Source organism: Miniopterus natalensis, chromosome 10 (genome assembly GCF_054644295.1).
Source record: "Miniopterus natalensis isolate mMinNat1 chromosome 10, mMinNat1.hap1, whole genome shotgun sequence".
In the NCBI taxonomy this organism is placed as follows: domain Eukaryota; kingdom Metazoa; phylum Chordata; class Mammalia; order Chiroptera; family Miniopteridae; genus Miniopterus; species Miniopterus natalensis.
The window spans coordinates 28173035-28187312 of NC_142090.1; the positions used below are offsets into that span (position 1 = coordinate 28173035).

General features: G+C 33.6%; 1 protein-coding gene across 1 annotated transcript in view; it reads left to right on the top strand.

Annotated features, from left to right (window-relative positions):
• TFEC (transcription factor EC) overlaps positions 1-14278 on the top strand; it is a 66975-nt gene that overhangs the window by 29739 nt on the left and 22958 nt on the right. The window contains exon 3 of the mRNA XM_016201629.2: positions 12585-12699. Within this exon, the coding sequence (XP_016057115.2) occupies positions 12585-12699 (115 nt within the window). The remainder of the gene's footprint in view (positions 1-12584; positions 12700-14278) is intronic.

Below are 14278 nucleotides of genomic sequence, written 5' to 3' on the forward strand. Positions count from 1 at the left end.
GAATGACTTGGCACTGGAATCCAGAGGGGTGCTCTCTGAGCTCTATCTCCAGAGCTTACATCCCTAGATTTTCCTCACATTGTTCTATTCTACTCTGCCTTGCCTCTGCTGGAGCCCAGGGTGAGTGGCTGCACAGAAAACATTGGCTGTTTAAGAGGGTGCTTTCATTTCCAGCTGTCTCTTCCTGGCAGACAGAAAGCCAGCTGCTTTTCATAGCCAGATGTTATGTGGGCACGTTTTCAGCTCTGGTGCTCTTGGCTGGGAAGCCCACCCAGTCTGGGGTTTAGGCCCTAGAGTTCTCAGTGGAAACCCCTCACAGCTTGATATCCCTCCAGACCTTCAGATGCTGCCTTTGGGGGCCCAGCCAGGCCTCTCATGCCTCCACACCTCCTACCAGTCTCTGCAGTTTCCACTTTTCCTCCTTGGCCATGAGGGTGCTCTTCAGCTCTTCTTCAGTTTCAGTTGATTATTTAGGATGGTTTTTCTATATTTTAGTTGAAATTCCTGAGTTTTTTTTAATCCTCACCTGAGGATATTTTTTCCCCCCATTGCTTTTCAGAGAGAGTGGAAGGAGAGAGAGAGAGGGAAACATCGATGTGAGAGAGACACATCGATTGGTTGCCTCCCGCACCACACACCAACACTTAGGGCCAGGAATCAAGCCTGCAACCCAGGTACATGCTCTTGGTTGGAATCAAACTGGGGACCCTTCAGTCCAGGGCCAACACTCTAACTACTGAGCCAAACCCACTAAGTCTTGAATAAGAGTTTTGAAATTAGACATCCCTGTCTTGTTCCTGTACTTAATGGAAACAGTTTTAGTTTCTGCTCTTTGAGTATGATGTTGGATATATATTTTTCATATATGAGAAGATGTTTGGCATGATTTCAATATTCTTGACTTTGTTAAGACTTATTTTGTGTACTAATATATTGTCTATCTTTTAGAACGTTCCATGTGCACTTGAGGAGAATGTATATTCTGCTGCTTTGGGATGAACTGTTATGCAAATATCAATTAAATGCATCATATGCATTGCGTCATTTAAGGTTGTTGTTTTCTCCTAATTTTTTCTGAAATACCTATCCAGTGTTGACATTAGGGTGTGAAAGTCTCCTACTAGACCATTATTGCTGCAGATCTCTCCCTTGAAGTATACACCAAGAATTTTTTTATTTACTTAACTCCTATATTTCATGAATATATGTTTACAAGGGTTATCTCCTCTTATTGTATAGAGCCTTTTAGTATTATGTAGTCACCTTTTTTGTCCGTTTTGTGGTCTTTCTTTTGAAGTCTATTTTGTGAGCTATGAATGAATATTGTTACCTCAGGATTTTGTTTGTTTGATTGTTTCCATTAGCATGAATTTTTTTTTCTATCCTTTCACTTTCAGCATGGGTGAAGCTTTTTCTTCAGAGATGGATCTCTTGTAGACTGCATATATATAGGTTGTGTTTCTTATCCATTCAGCTACTGTATGTATTTTGGTTGGAGGATTTAATCCACTTACATTTAAGGTTATCATTTTTTTCTAACTTATGTATTGCCATTTTTTCTTTGTACCTGTGTTTATCTCTCTAATTTTTCTCTTAGAACTGTTTCTTTAACATTGTTTGCAATACTGGTTTGGTGATAATGAATTCCTTTAGCCTATTGTTGTCTAGTAAGCAATTTTATTTCACATTCAGTTTTAAATGATAGCCTTGTTGGATAGAGTAGTCTTGTTTTCAGGTCCTTGCTTTTTTTTTTTTTTTTTGGTTAATCTTCACTAGAGGATATTTTTTCCATTGCTTTTAAGAGAGAGTGGAAGGGGTGGGGGCAGGGGGAGAGATAGAGAAACATCAATGTGAGAGAGACGCATTGACTGATTCTCTTTCACAAGTGCCCTGACTGGGGTCAGGGAGTGAACCCACAACCCTGGTATGTGCCCTTGAGTGGGAATCTAACCCACGGCCCTTTACTGAAAAGACTGATGCTCTAACCACTGAATGACACCAGCCAGGGCAGGTCCTTGCTTGTCATTACTATCAACACTTCATGCCAGCCCTTTCTGGCCTGAAGTGTTTTTATTCAAAAATCAGCTGACAACCTTATGGGAACTCAATTGTAGGTAACTGTTTTTCTTGCTGCCTTTAAGATTCTCTCTTTGTCTTTAACCTTTGCCATTTTAATTATGATGTATCTTGATGTGAGCCTCTTTGGGTTCATCTTGATTGAGACTCTGTGCTTCCTGAACTTGCATGAATTTTTCCTTCACCAGGTTAGGGATGTTTACTTTAATTATTTTTTCAAACAAGTTTTTTATTCCTTGCTCACTTTCTTCTCCTTTTTTCACTATGATGTGAATACTGTTATGTTTCATGTTGTCCCAAAATTCCATAAACTCTCCTGTTTTTTAAAAATACTTTTCACTATTTTTATTTGTGTTTTTTCTTCCTTTTATTCCAAATCACTGTTTAGACCCCCTGCTTCATCCAGCCTACTTTTAATTGCTTCTTCTCTGGTGTCATATATGCTAGTCTTCATTTCTGCCTGGTTATTATTCATGGTTTCTATGTCTTTTCTCATGCTGATGTAGTTCCCAATAAGTTCTTTATAGTTTCCATTAAATTCTTTGTTGTTCTCACCAATTTTCTTGAGCCATCCTTATAACCATTCCTTTTAAGTCCATGCCTGATAAATTGCTTGCTCCCAGTAGTTTTAGCTCCTTTTCTGGACTTTCTACCTTTTCTTTCATTTGGTGGCTGTTTCTTTGTCACCCCATTCCAGCTGTCTCTTTGTTTTTGTTTCTATGCATTAGATTAAGGTGCAATTATTACCAGTTTTCATGAGGTGGCTTTATGCTGAAAGTGTCCTCTGGGACCCAGTGGTACAGCCTCCTTGATCACCTGAGCTGGAGGCTCTAGAAAAGTCCCATGTGTTTGTTGTTTGTGACCTCCTGTTGTATTTAGGTTGTGATTGTTGTTTTCCCATTTGTGCGTAGAATCTCCCCTCAGTCTGGCTGACTGTGAGGCTCAACTGTGACCACATTGTGTGAGCTGTTGTACAGGTGCTGAGAGAGAAAACAAAATAAAACAAAACAAAAAAGAACAAAACAAAAACATACAAAAGAGCCCAACAATAATAACAAAGACAACCATAAAAGAAAAAAGAATTCAGAAAAAGAAAAGAGAAGAATGAAATTTAAAAATACAAGAAGAAAAAAGGGGAAGATAAAAGTATATAAAAAGAAAGAAAGTAGAGGAAAAAAATAAGAATAAACAATAGAAAAAGAGAAATGGTAGAAAATAAATGAAGAAAAAATTAACAAAAGAAAAAAAGAAGCAAAAAAGAAAGAAAAAATAGAGTAAGAAAAGGAAAGAGAAAAATAATAGATATGGGGGGGAAAAAGTAAGAAAAAAATGAAGAAGATAATGACAAAGTGGAGTTCATCTTGGCAAAGTTTAGTGACTGTTTGGATCTCCAATTGGATCCCAGTCTTAAAATGTCTGAGGCTGACTTTTTGTGTCCTGGTTCTGGGCCTCCTGAGATATGCATTGCTGCTAGCAGATTTCAGAAGCTGTCTATGTTTGGCTCTCTGCAACCTATTTGAAACTTTAAGCAATCAACAATTTGTGGTTGCCTCTACTGGGCTTGGCTGTGCATGGGAAGGGCCAAGCTTTTCTCCAAAGCTGGCTTTTTAGCATCACGTGGTCCAGGGACAGGTCAGCAAATATCCCAAGGCTCCTTGGGATCTGCTATTGCCTGCCTCTACCTGATGTCCAGATGTCAGACTTCATCACTGAAAAGGACATTTTTTTCTTTCTTTGTCTTTTTAAAAATTCTTAACCAAGGATATATTTTCCATTGCATTTCAGAGAGAGTGGAAAGGAGAGAGAGACAGAGAGAAACATCAATATGAGGGAGACACATCACTTGGTTGCCTTCTGTACTCAAGGGGTCCAGCCTGCAACTGAGGTATGTGCCCTTGGCCAGAATTGAACCTGGGACACTTCAGTCTATAGGCTGACACTCTAACCACTAAGCCAAACCAACTAGGGCAGAAAAGGCCATTTCTGCTAGGGCTTTTGGCAGAATCAATATAATGGGACCTCTGAATCTTATTTGAAGAGCAGGTGCTGTTCAGACTTCAGGGTAGATTGAGGGTGTGTTCCCCCACCCCAGAGTTAATCCTAGAGTATTTCCCTGATCTCTCAGAGTGGAGCACTTTGTAGGCAGGTCATTGGGGTCTGCCAGAATCTGGGAGTTTCTATCCTCTCTCTTGTGAGGGGAAAGCACCAGTCAGGTTTCCAGGAGAGTTGGGAGAATGGTCCCACCCCAAAGCCAGTCACTGATGCCCCTGAGTCTGCCCAGACCCATAGGCCTGGCCTCTGCTGCTTTCTCTTCAGCAAGGGTTGAGATGCAGTGGGGGTGTGGGGTCCAACCATGCCAGGGGAAATCCCCCATAGCCAAGATATGCAGCCTCGGCCTGCCATCTGTGGGAATGGGACCAGTCCCTCTCATGACCCTGCCCTTCCTACCAAGCTCGAGGTGGTTTTTGCCCATCCTCATTTAAAAGTCTCCTCTTCAACTAGTCTTCAGTTAGTAATTCAGGGTGAATGTTCCCTAACTTAGTTTTATCCACAGTTTGGTTCTAGAAGGAGGTGCAAGAATTCTCCACCTATTCTGCCACTATTTTGAATCTCCATCATTGTGGTTTTGATTTTAGTGGCGTTGAGCATCTTTTCATGAGCTTGTTTGCCATTTGTAATATCTTCTTTTAAGAAATGTCTGTTCAAGTCCTTTGTCCATTTTTAAAAATTGGGTTGTTGTTGAGTTGTAGGAGTTTTTTATAATATTGTTTTTATATTAATCTCTTAGATATACGATTTGCAAATAGTTTCTCCCATTACATAGCTTGTCTTTTTCATTCTCTTGGTAGTGCTTTTTGATGTTCAAACTTTTAAATTTTGATGTTAATTTTACATATATTTTTTGGTAACCTGTGATTTTTGTGTCATATCCATAAAATGATCACCAAACCCAATATTATAAAGATTTTCTGCTATTTTTTAGGTGTTTCATTGTTTTAGCTCTTATTTTATGTCTTTGACATATTTTTTAGTTAATTTTTGTATATTGTGTAAGAAAACTGTCTAACTTCATTCCTTTGCATGTAAATATCTAGTTTTCTCAACACAATTTTGTGAAGACTGACCTGTTTCCACTGAATGGGCTTTGCATCTTTGTATATTTGAGGGTTGATTTCTGAAATCTCTATTCCACTCTATTGATCTATATATGCCTGTCTTAATGTCACAGTGTTTTCATTACTCTTTGTTGTAAGTGTTGAAATTTGAAAGTGCAAATTCTCCAACTTTGTTTTTTTCAAGGTTTTTTTTTTGCTATTTGTGGGCCCTTGCAATTCCATATGAGTTTTAGTATTAGTTTTTTTCTTTCTGCAAATAACAGTGTTAGAGATTGAAGCTGTATATCACTTCAGGTACTACTGTAATCTTTTTTTTTTTTTTTTTTTTAAGATTTTTTAACTTATTTTTACAGAGCAAGGAAGGGAGAGGGAGAAAGAGAGAGAAACATCAATGTGAGAGTAGAACAACAACCAGCTGCCTCCTTGCCCTCCTACTGGGCAAGCCTGCAATCTGGGCATTATCCCTGACTGGGAAACCAGCAGCCTTTCAGTGCATGGGATGATGCCCAACCGAGTTACTTTGGCTAGGGTGTTACTATTGTCATCTTAAGAATATTAAGTCTTTTCATCAATTAATATGGAATGTCTTTCCATTTATTTATGTCTTAATTTTTTTCACAATATTTTCAGTTTATGTGTTTTTTTGCCTCCTTTTGGAAATATATTACTAAGTATTTTATTAAGAATTTCTTTACTAAGAAATTTATTACTAAGTAAATGGAATTATTTTCTTAAATTCATTTTCAGATTGTTCATTGTTAGTGTATAAAGATGTAACCTACTATTGCATGTTGGTTTTGTATCCTGTAACTTTGGAGAGTTTACTTACTAGTTATAATAGTTGTGTATGTGAATGTGTGTGTGGGTTTTCTAAATATAAGATTATGTCATCTGTGAGCAAGGATCATTTTACTTATTCTTTTCCAATTTGTAAAACTTTTGTTTCTTTTTCTTGCCTGATTTCTCTGGTTATAACTTCCATTTCTACATAGGGTAGAAGTGAAGGCAAGCATCTGTGCTTCTGATCTTAGTAGAAAAAACATCTTTTAAATCTCAACTTTTATTCTAGTTATATCCTTCTTTCACTTAAAATATTATTTATTCATTTTTTCTTTTTTTAAAAATCAGTCTTGTCAGAAGCATGCCATCTTGTTAATTAAAAAACAAAACAAAACAATAACAATTTTGCCTTGTGGATCTATTTATATTGTTTGGTTTTTACCCCACTAATTTATGCTCTTATTTTATTATTTATTATAGTTTCTTTGGGCTTTTTTTGATTATTTTTATAGCTTCTTGAAAAGGATAGTTGTTTTATCAAATATCAAAATTTTATCTTTTTCCCCAGTATTTTCTTTATAGCATTGTTTTGCCATACTCAGAAGTTTCTTTTTTCTTTCTTTCTTTCTTTTTTTTTTTACTTTATCTTTATTGTTAAGACCATTATAGGTGTACCCCTTTTAACCCTACTGATCTTTCCACCCCACATCCATCCCACCCCCAGGCCCTCCCCACACCAATGTCCACGTCCATGGGCCATGCTCATAAATATACAAGTTCCCTGATTAATCTCTCCCCACCCACAACCCCCTTCCCACCTTCCCTCTGAGATCTCTCAGTTTGTTCCAAGCTTCTGTGTTACTGGATCCACTTTGTTCATCATTTTATTTTGTTTATTATATTCCACATATAACAAGATCATTTGGTACTTGTCCTTCTCTGACTGGTTTATTTCACTTAGCATAATACTCTCTAGTTCCCTCCATGCTGTGCCAAAGGCCAAAAGGTCCTACCTCTTCACAGCTGCATAGTACTCCAAATGTGTCATAGCTTTTTTATCCACTCATCTACTGATGGGCACTTGGGCTGTTTCCAAATCTTAGCTATAGTGAATTTCACTGCTATGAACATAGGGGTGCATAAGTTCTTTGCGATTGGTGTTTGGGGTTCCTTAGGATATATTCCTAGAAGTGGGGTCACTGGGTCAAATGGCAGGTCCATTTTTACTCTTTTGAGGAAACTCCATACTACTTTCCACAGTAGCTGCACCAGTCTGCGCGTTCTCACCAGCAGTGTACTAGGGTGCCCTTTTCTCCATACCCTCGTCAGCACTTGTAGTTCGCTGACTTGTTGATGGTAGCCATTCTGACAGGTGTGAAGTGATACCTCATTATGGATTTAATTTGTACCTCTCTGATGATTAGCAATGTTGAGCATTTTTTTATGTCTCTTGACCATTTGTATGTCCTCTTTGCAGAAGTGTCTATTTAGGTCCTTTGCCCATTTTTAAATTGGATTGTTTGTCTTCCTTTTGTTAAGTTGTATAAATTCCTTATATATTTTGGATATTAACCCTTTATCTGATGTATCATTGGCAAATATGTTCTCCTATACGGTGGGCTCCCTTTTCATTTTGTTGATGGTTTCCTTTGCTGTGCATAAGCCTTTTATTTTGATGCAGTCCCATTTGTTTATTTTCTCCTTAGTTTCTCTTGCCCTAACATATTGCTATGAGAGATGTCTGAGATTTTACTGCCTATGTTTTCCTCTAGGATTTTTATGGTTTCATGCCTTACATTTAAGTCTTTTATCCATTTTGAATTTACTTTTGTGTATGGTGTAAGTTGGTGGTCCAGTTTCATTTTTTTGCATGTATCTGTTCAATTTTTCCAACACCATTTATTGAGAAGACTGTGTTTACTCCACTGTATGTTGTTGCCTCCTTTGTCAAATATTAATTTACCATAATAGCATGGGTCAATTTCTGGGTTCTCTGTTCTGTTTCACTGATCAATATGTCTGTTCTTGTGCCAGTACCAGGCTGCTTTGATTACAGTGGCTTTGTAGTATATGTAGTATATGCAAGTTTTAAGTGGTATCTTTCATTTATTTTAAATCTGAGCTGTTATTTATATTTAAATATAACATTTGTCTTTACCCTTGAGTTGTTTAAAAATTTCCAAATTTGGAAATTAGAGACTATAAAATATGTTGAAGTGGTTTTTTTTGGCTAAGTTTATAAGCAATATTTGTATATGTTCCATGTATACTCAAGAAAATTGTGTATTCTCTATTTTTTTGGATGTAGATCTATAAACTTGTCTATTATGCCAAGCTTTTAGTTTTATTCTTCAAATATTATGTAACATCACTGCCTTAGTGATTATTTTGGTCTGCCTAACTTCTCATAAATGAGGAGAAATGTTGAAATCTCCACACTACAGTTGTAGATTTATTAATTTCTCCTTGTAGTACAAACCATTTTTTATTTTTCATATATTTTGAGGGTTTATTTTTTTCAGGTGCATGCAGGCTTTAAGTGCTATGCCTTTTTGTACAACTGAATTCTTTATTATTATTTAGTGATTCTCTCTATCTCTCATACTATTTCTAATTTTAAAATGTTTTTCTCTGATATTAATAGCTACATCAGTTTTACTATGGTTATCATTTGCTGGATATATCTTTTTCTTTCCTTTAACTTTACCTTTCTGTGTCTTGTTACTATGTAGGTATGTATGTTATAAGTTACATATATCTAAATATTGTTTTTACCCAGACTGTCAACATTTTAGCTGAGAAGTTTGATGTGTTTATATTGATTATTATTATTCATATATTTTTACCTACTTTATCTTTATATTTTTATCCCATATTTTAATGTTTTTTCTTAGTACATTTTTTAACCATTTTCACATCTTTTAAGTTCCTTACTACTAAACCCCAATGATACTGATATTGTCCAGACTGACTTATATGGAGATATATATCTTTGAACTTGTTTTTTCTCATCTTTTTTTAGATCACAACCACTTAACCAAGATATTTGGTTGTTTTATTTCGTATTTTTGAAGCACACCTTTTAAATATATCCTTCTAGGTAACTTCTTTACCTGAAACTGTTTTCAGTGTTATTTTTGGATAAACATTCTTAAGTATCTTATGCCTCTAAGAATGTTTTTATGATGGTCTCATATGTGAATTACATTTGAGCTGGATATGAAACTGTGTTTTAAGTTCTTTACTTTCAATTTTTAAAGAATATTAATTCACTTTTTTCTTTCATGTAATTTTGCTTTTGAAAAACCTTATGTTAATCAGATTCTTGTTACTGTGGACATAATTTTCTCTTTTTCTATTTAGGCTTTTAGGTTTTTCTCTTTATCATTGTGTATTCTTAAATTTTAATATAGTGCATCTGGGTGTAGATTTTCTTAAGCCCTTTTATTTTTATATCAAAATAAAAATAACACAAATAAAATTAAAAAAAATTATCTTAGTCTTTTTTTAGTGTTAATTCTCAGAAACATATCTCCACTGTTTCTTAAAATACTTTTTCCTTTCAATTTAATTTTCTTTCTTTGAGACTGCTAATATCTATATTTTGTTCTAATAATTTTATCTTCTGTACTGGTTTCCTTTTTTTTTCATATTTTCTAATTCTTGGTCTATTTCTTCATACCCTGAGAGATTAATTTGGTTGTATAATTTAAAAAATTCTTTAGTCTTTTTTCAGTGTATCTATTATGCTATTTTTATTTATTTTATTTTATTATTGTTTTAAATGTTTTTTTATTTTTATTGTTGAGAATATTACAGATGTCCCTTTTTTCCCCCATTGATTCCCCTCCAGCACACATCCATCCCACCCCAGGCTTTCCCCATACAATGTCTGTGTCCATGGGTTGTGCTTATAAACATATAAGTTCTTAGATTAATCTCTCCCCACCCACACCCCCATCCCTGCCTTCCCTCTGAGATCCCTCAGTTTGTTCCATGCTTCTGTGTCTCTGGATCCACTTTGTTGATCAGTTTATTTTGTTTATTATATCCCCCATATTAGTGAGGTCATGTGGTACTTGTCTTTCTCTGACTGGCTTATTTCACTTAGCATAATACTTTTTAGTTCCTTCCATGCTGTGCCAAAGGCTAAAAGGTCTTTCCTCTTTACAGCTACAAAGTATTCCATGGTGTAAATGTGCCACAGCTTTTTTATCTACTCATCTACTGATGGGCAACTTGGGCTGTTTCCAGATCTTAGCTATTGTAAATTGCACTGCACTGAACATAGAGGTGCATAAGTTCTTTGTGATTGGTGTTTGGGGTGTCTTAGGATATATTCCTAGAAGTGGGATCACTGGGTCAAATGGCAGGTCAATTTATTTTACAGATTTCTTTTTTTAAGTATTATATTTTCACACCTCTTATTTCTGCTTGATCACTTTGGCCATTTTTATGTTCAACTGTTTTATATTAAAAATTATTGCATATATCTTTCTTAATTTCTTTAAGATTGTACATGACCAATGTATGCACTTGGTTTCATATGATTTTTTTTTCCTTTTGATGTTATTTCTAACACTGTTTTTTTACTTTTGATATATTCATTTTACTCAAATATTTTGATATTTTTACCTGTGAACTCATTTTCTTTAGGGAATATTGGCTACAGTTAAAGGCAGATATATGTGGAAGGTCAGATCCCCATCCTTCAATCTCTATGATCTCAGTAGTGAAATGTAGATAAAACCTAGGGTGGAGAAATTTCAACAACAGGAACCACTGTCAATTATTTCTCATCTCAAAACAATTTCTTAAATAATGATTTTATGTTTTTTACTAGTAAGGACTATTGTCTTAAGGAGCATGTTCTACCTTGTTGAAAAGATTTTTTATGATAAATTATTTATTATATGTCTCTAAAATTTGTGAATTTGTTCTTAATATGTTTTCCTATTGTCATGTTAAAGATTTTCTTTATTGAAAGAGTAATCTGTTTTTTTTAAAGAATAATAAGCATTTCTTTATAAAATATCTATGCATTTGCCAACTAATTTATAAAATAAACTCTTAGACCTTATTACTTAAGTGAATTATATCTATGATAATAATAATAAGTTTATATAAAGTAAAGATGAAGAGTCCTAATAGAGTGAATAATGAAAATAAATAATATTTGAAAATATACATCAGAATACCATATGCATTCTATAATGTCTCTATTGATATATACATACAGTTATAGATTAGCCTGATTTCCAATGTATTTTTAGTTTTCCCTGAGAAATATGCACTATCCATGATATACACAGCTTAATGGATTATTCAAAAATTAAATTTGATTTTCATATTTTTTTCTTCACATTTATTTCTAGTCTGACTTTTTAAAATAGTTTATTGATTTTTAGAGAGAGAAGAAAGGAGAGGGAGAAAGAGAGAAATATTGATGTGAGAGTATAATATCTATCAATGGACTGCCTCCTGCATGCCCCCTACCTAGGACCAAGCCTGCAACCCAAGCATGTGCCCTGACAAGGAATTGGACCAGCAACCTTTCAGTGCACAGGACAATGCACAACAAACTGAGCCACAACAGTCATGGCTCCAGTCTGATTTTATAAGTATCAAAAAAATTTCCTTTGTTTGAATTGGAGTTTTACAAAAAGTTGAAATAAGGAGTTACTTTCTGTAATAATCTGGTTATTATTTGTATTGTTTCTGGTTCTTAAAAGAAAGAAAAAAGTTGCTACTTATTCAATTCCTAGTTTACTGTCCTGAAATGAAATGAAGATACTTAGAATGGAAATATTTCAAATATTAAAATTATATATTTTGAATGTAGTTTTTTCTGGAATAATGAATATTCAATTATAAATGTTACTTAAATTTAATTTGCTTGGGAGACCAAATCAATAAGCGCATTTTAAATAATCAATTAGTACCATTTTGAATTGTGTATAAGACCTCTTAGTTTTCTGAAAAATTATTCCTAATAGCACTTTGATAATTACAGTGTTGCTATAATTAGATGTACCCTATATCTATTGAGGCAAAAGTGGTTTTAGACTATTTTATGTTACTACCTGGAATATTTATAATAAACTAGAACATTTAGTGTACAGTGAGAAAAGTATGCCTTCCAGGAAGGAAAGAAAGTTTCTTATTTAATTAACAGTGTAAAACACTTCTTGACTGTGAGTTGCTAGTATCACTGATGGTATTAAGGAGGCTTCCAAAGTGTTCAACCATTATAATTAGTGTATGAAACTCAATGATCTTTCCAGCTTTGCTAAGATGTATATTGATTTTTATCCAAATGGTATTTTTAATCTTAATCATTTGTAAACAGATAATGTACTAGATCAAACTTTTATAACTTTATAAGTATTAATTAGAATTGTCCTTCATAAGTGAATTTATTTATTTTTTGCTTAAATACAAATAACTTTTTAAGCATTTTCACAAACATACTACATTGATTTACACACTATTAGTTAAAATTAAAATACATATTATAAATAACTTTCAAAGTGGCAAATTTAAAATATACAACTAAATATATCAATGTCTTCAGAAGGCTAAATTGACCTTTTCTTTCTTTTGTCTCTGAAGTTATCTGGAAGTATTTTGAATGTGTATAGTGGTGAGCAGAAAAATTCATCAGTTAATATGGGCCTTACAAATGCTTCCTACCCAAGGAGTCTATCAATGAAAAAAAAAATTACAGGTAATGTTGCTTTTATAGTTTTATCCTTTTTAGTCAATTACATAATAAATGAATGACATATATTACCAAACTAAATAAAAATTTTAAAATATTATCAAAATTGTCAGTTAAAATGGGGGACATTTAGAGAGCATAACTTACAGTTCAACTGACTTGGTTCATTCTTTTAGGAATTGAACCAATTCCTAAAAATTGAGCAAATACACAAATCTGCTCTTTCTTGCTCTTTCTCTCTCTCTCCCTCTCTCTCTCTCTATATATATATATATATGAGAGAGAGCAATATATATATTTATATGTATAAATATATGTATATATATGTATATATATGTATATATGTACACATATACATATAAATATAAATATATGTATACACATAAATATATATATATGTATATATATTTATACATATAAATATATATTTATATATATGAGGGCAATATATATATGTTTATATGTGTGTGTATATATATATATAGAACAGCTTGACTAAGTTTATGTAACAGACTCATTTTGATATTAAATAGATGCAATTTATTAACATGGTTGAAAAATAATAGGTTAATAGACTGGGGAAAATTAGTACTTTTGTATGAAGACTTTAATATAAAACAAGCAATTAGATTTTCCCCTTTAGCTTGTTTTATAAATTTCATGATAGACTCACATTTAATTTTCTCAAGGGGATAAAAACCCCTCTAATTTTAAATAGTACTTTTCAAAATTGTTACAGTTCAAAGGGGTACTTTCAAGTAGCTTCAATATAGAACTGAGGATATCAAGGGTTAGAGGAGTCATTTTCCCAAAGTCATACAGCTAAGTAGAGGAAGAAATAGATAAATAAGGATTTCTTGACTTATATGTCCACTGTTAGTTTCTCCATATGAATAAAATAAAATTTATCTGAAATTTCTGTAATGTATTTTTGGTTTGGAGCCTAAACCTTGTTCTTCAATAATTTTTACACAGTTAATGTTAACATTTTTTAGTAAATGTAATATGTCCATTCTGGAAATCTAATCAATAACTCAAAAATATCTATGCATTCAAATAATTTAGGCTAAAATTAATTACTATGGTTTGAAATGAGCAAATCTAAATAAATGTATTCTTGTATTATTTTAAAAATTAGAATAATTTAAGGAACACTGTATTAATTATCTATTGCTCTATAACAAATTACTCCAAAACTTAACTGCTTGAAATAATAAAAACTTATCTCATATAATCTCTATGGGGACAGAAATCCAGAGGTGGATCAGAAAATTGGTTCTAACTCAGAGTCTCATAAGTCTATAGTCAAGATGTTTGCTGGAGATAGACATTTGACACTTGATTGGCAGGAGGATGTGTTCCCAAAGGTGGCTCGCTCACAGGTCTTGCAAATTAGTGCTGCTTGTTGGCAAGTGACCTTGATATTTTACAATGTGGACTTCCATAGAGGTGCTCGTGTCATCATGACATGACAAGTGCTGATCCAAGACACACCAAATTGGTAGTAGCTAAAAATGTCTTTTATGACCTAGTCTTGGAAGCCACACTAGTCATTTTCACATTATTCTATTGGTTTCACAGGTCA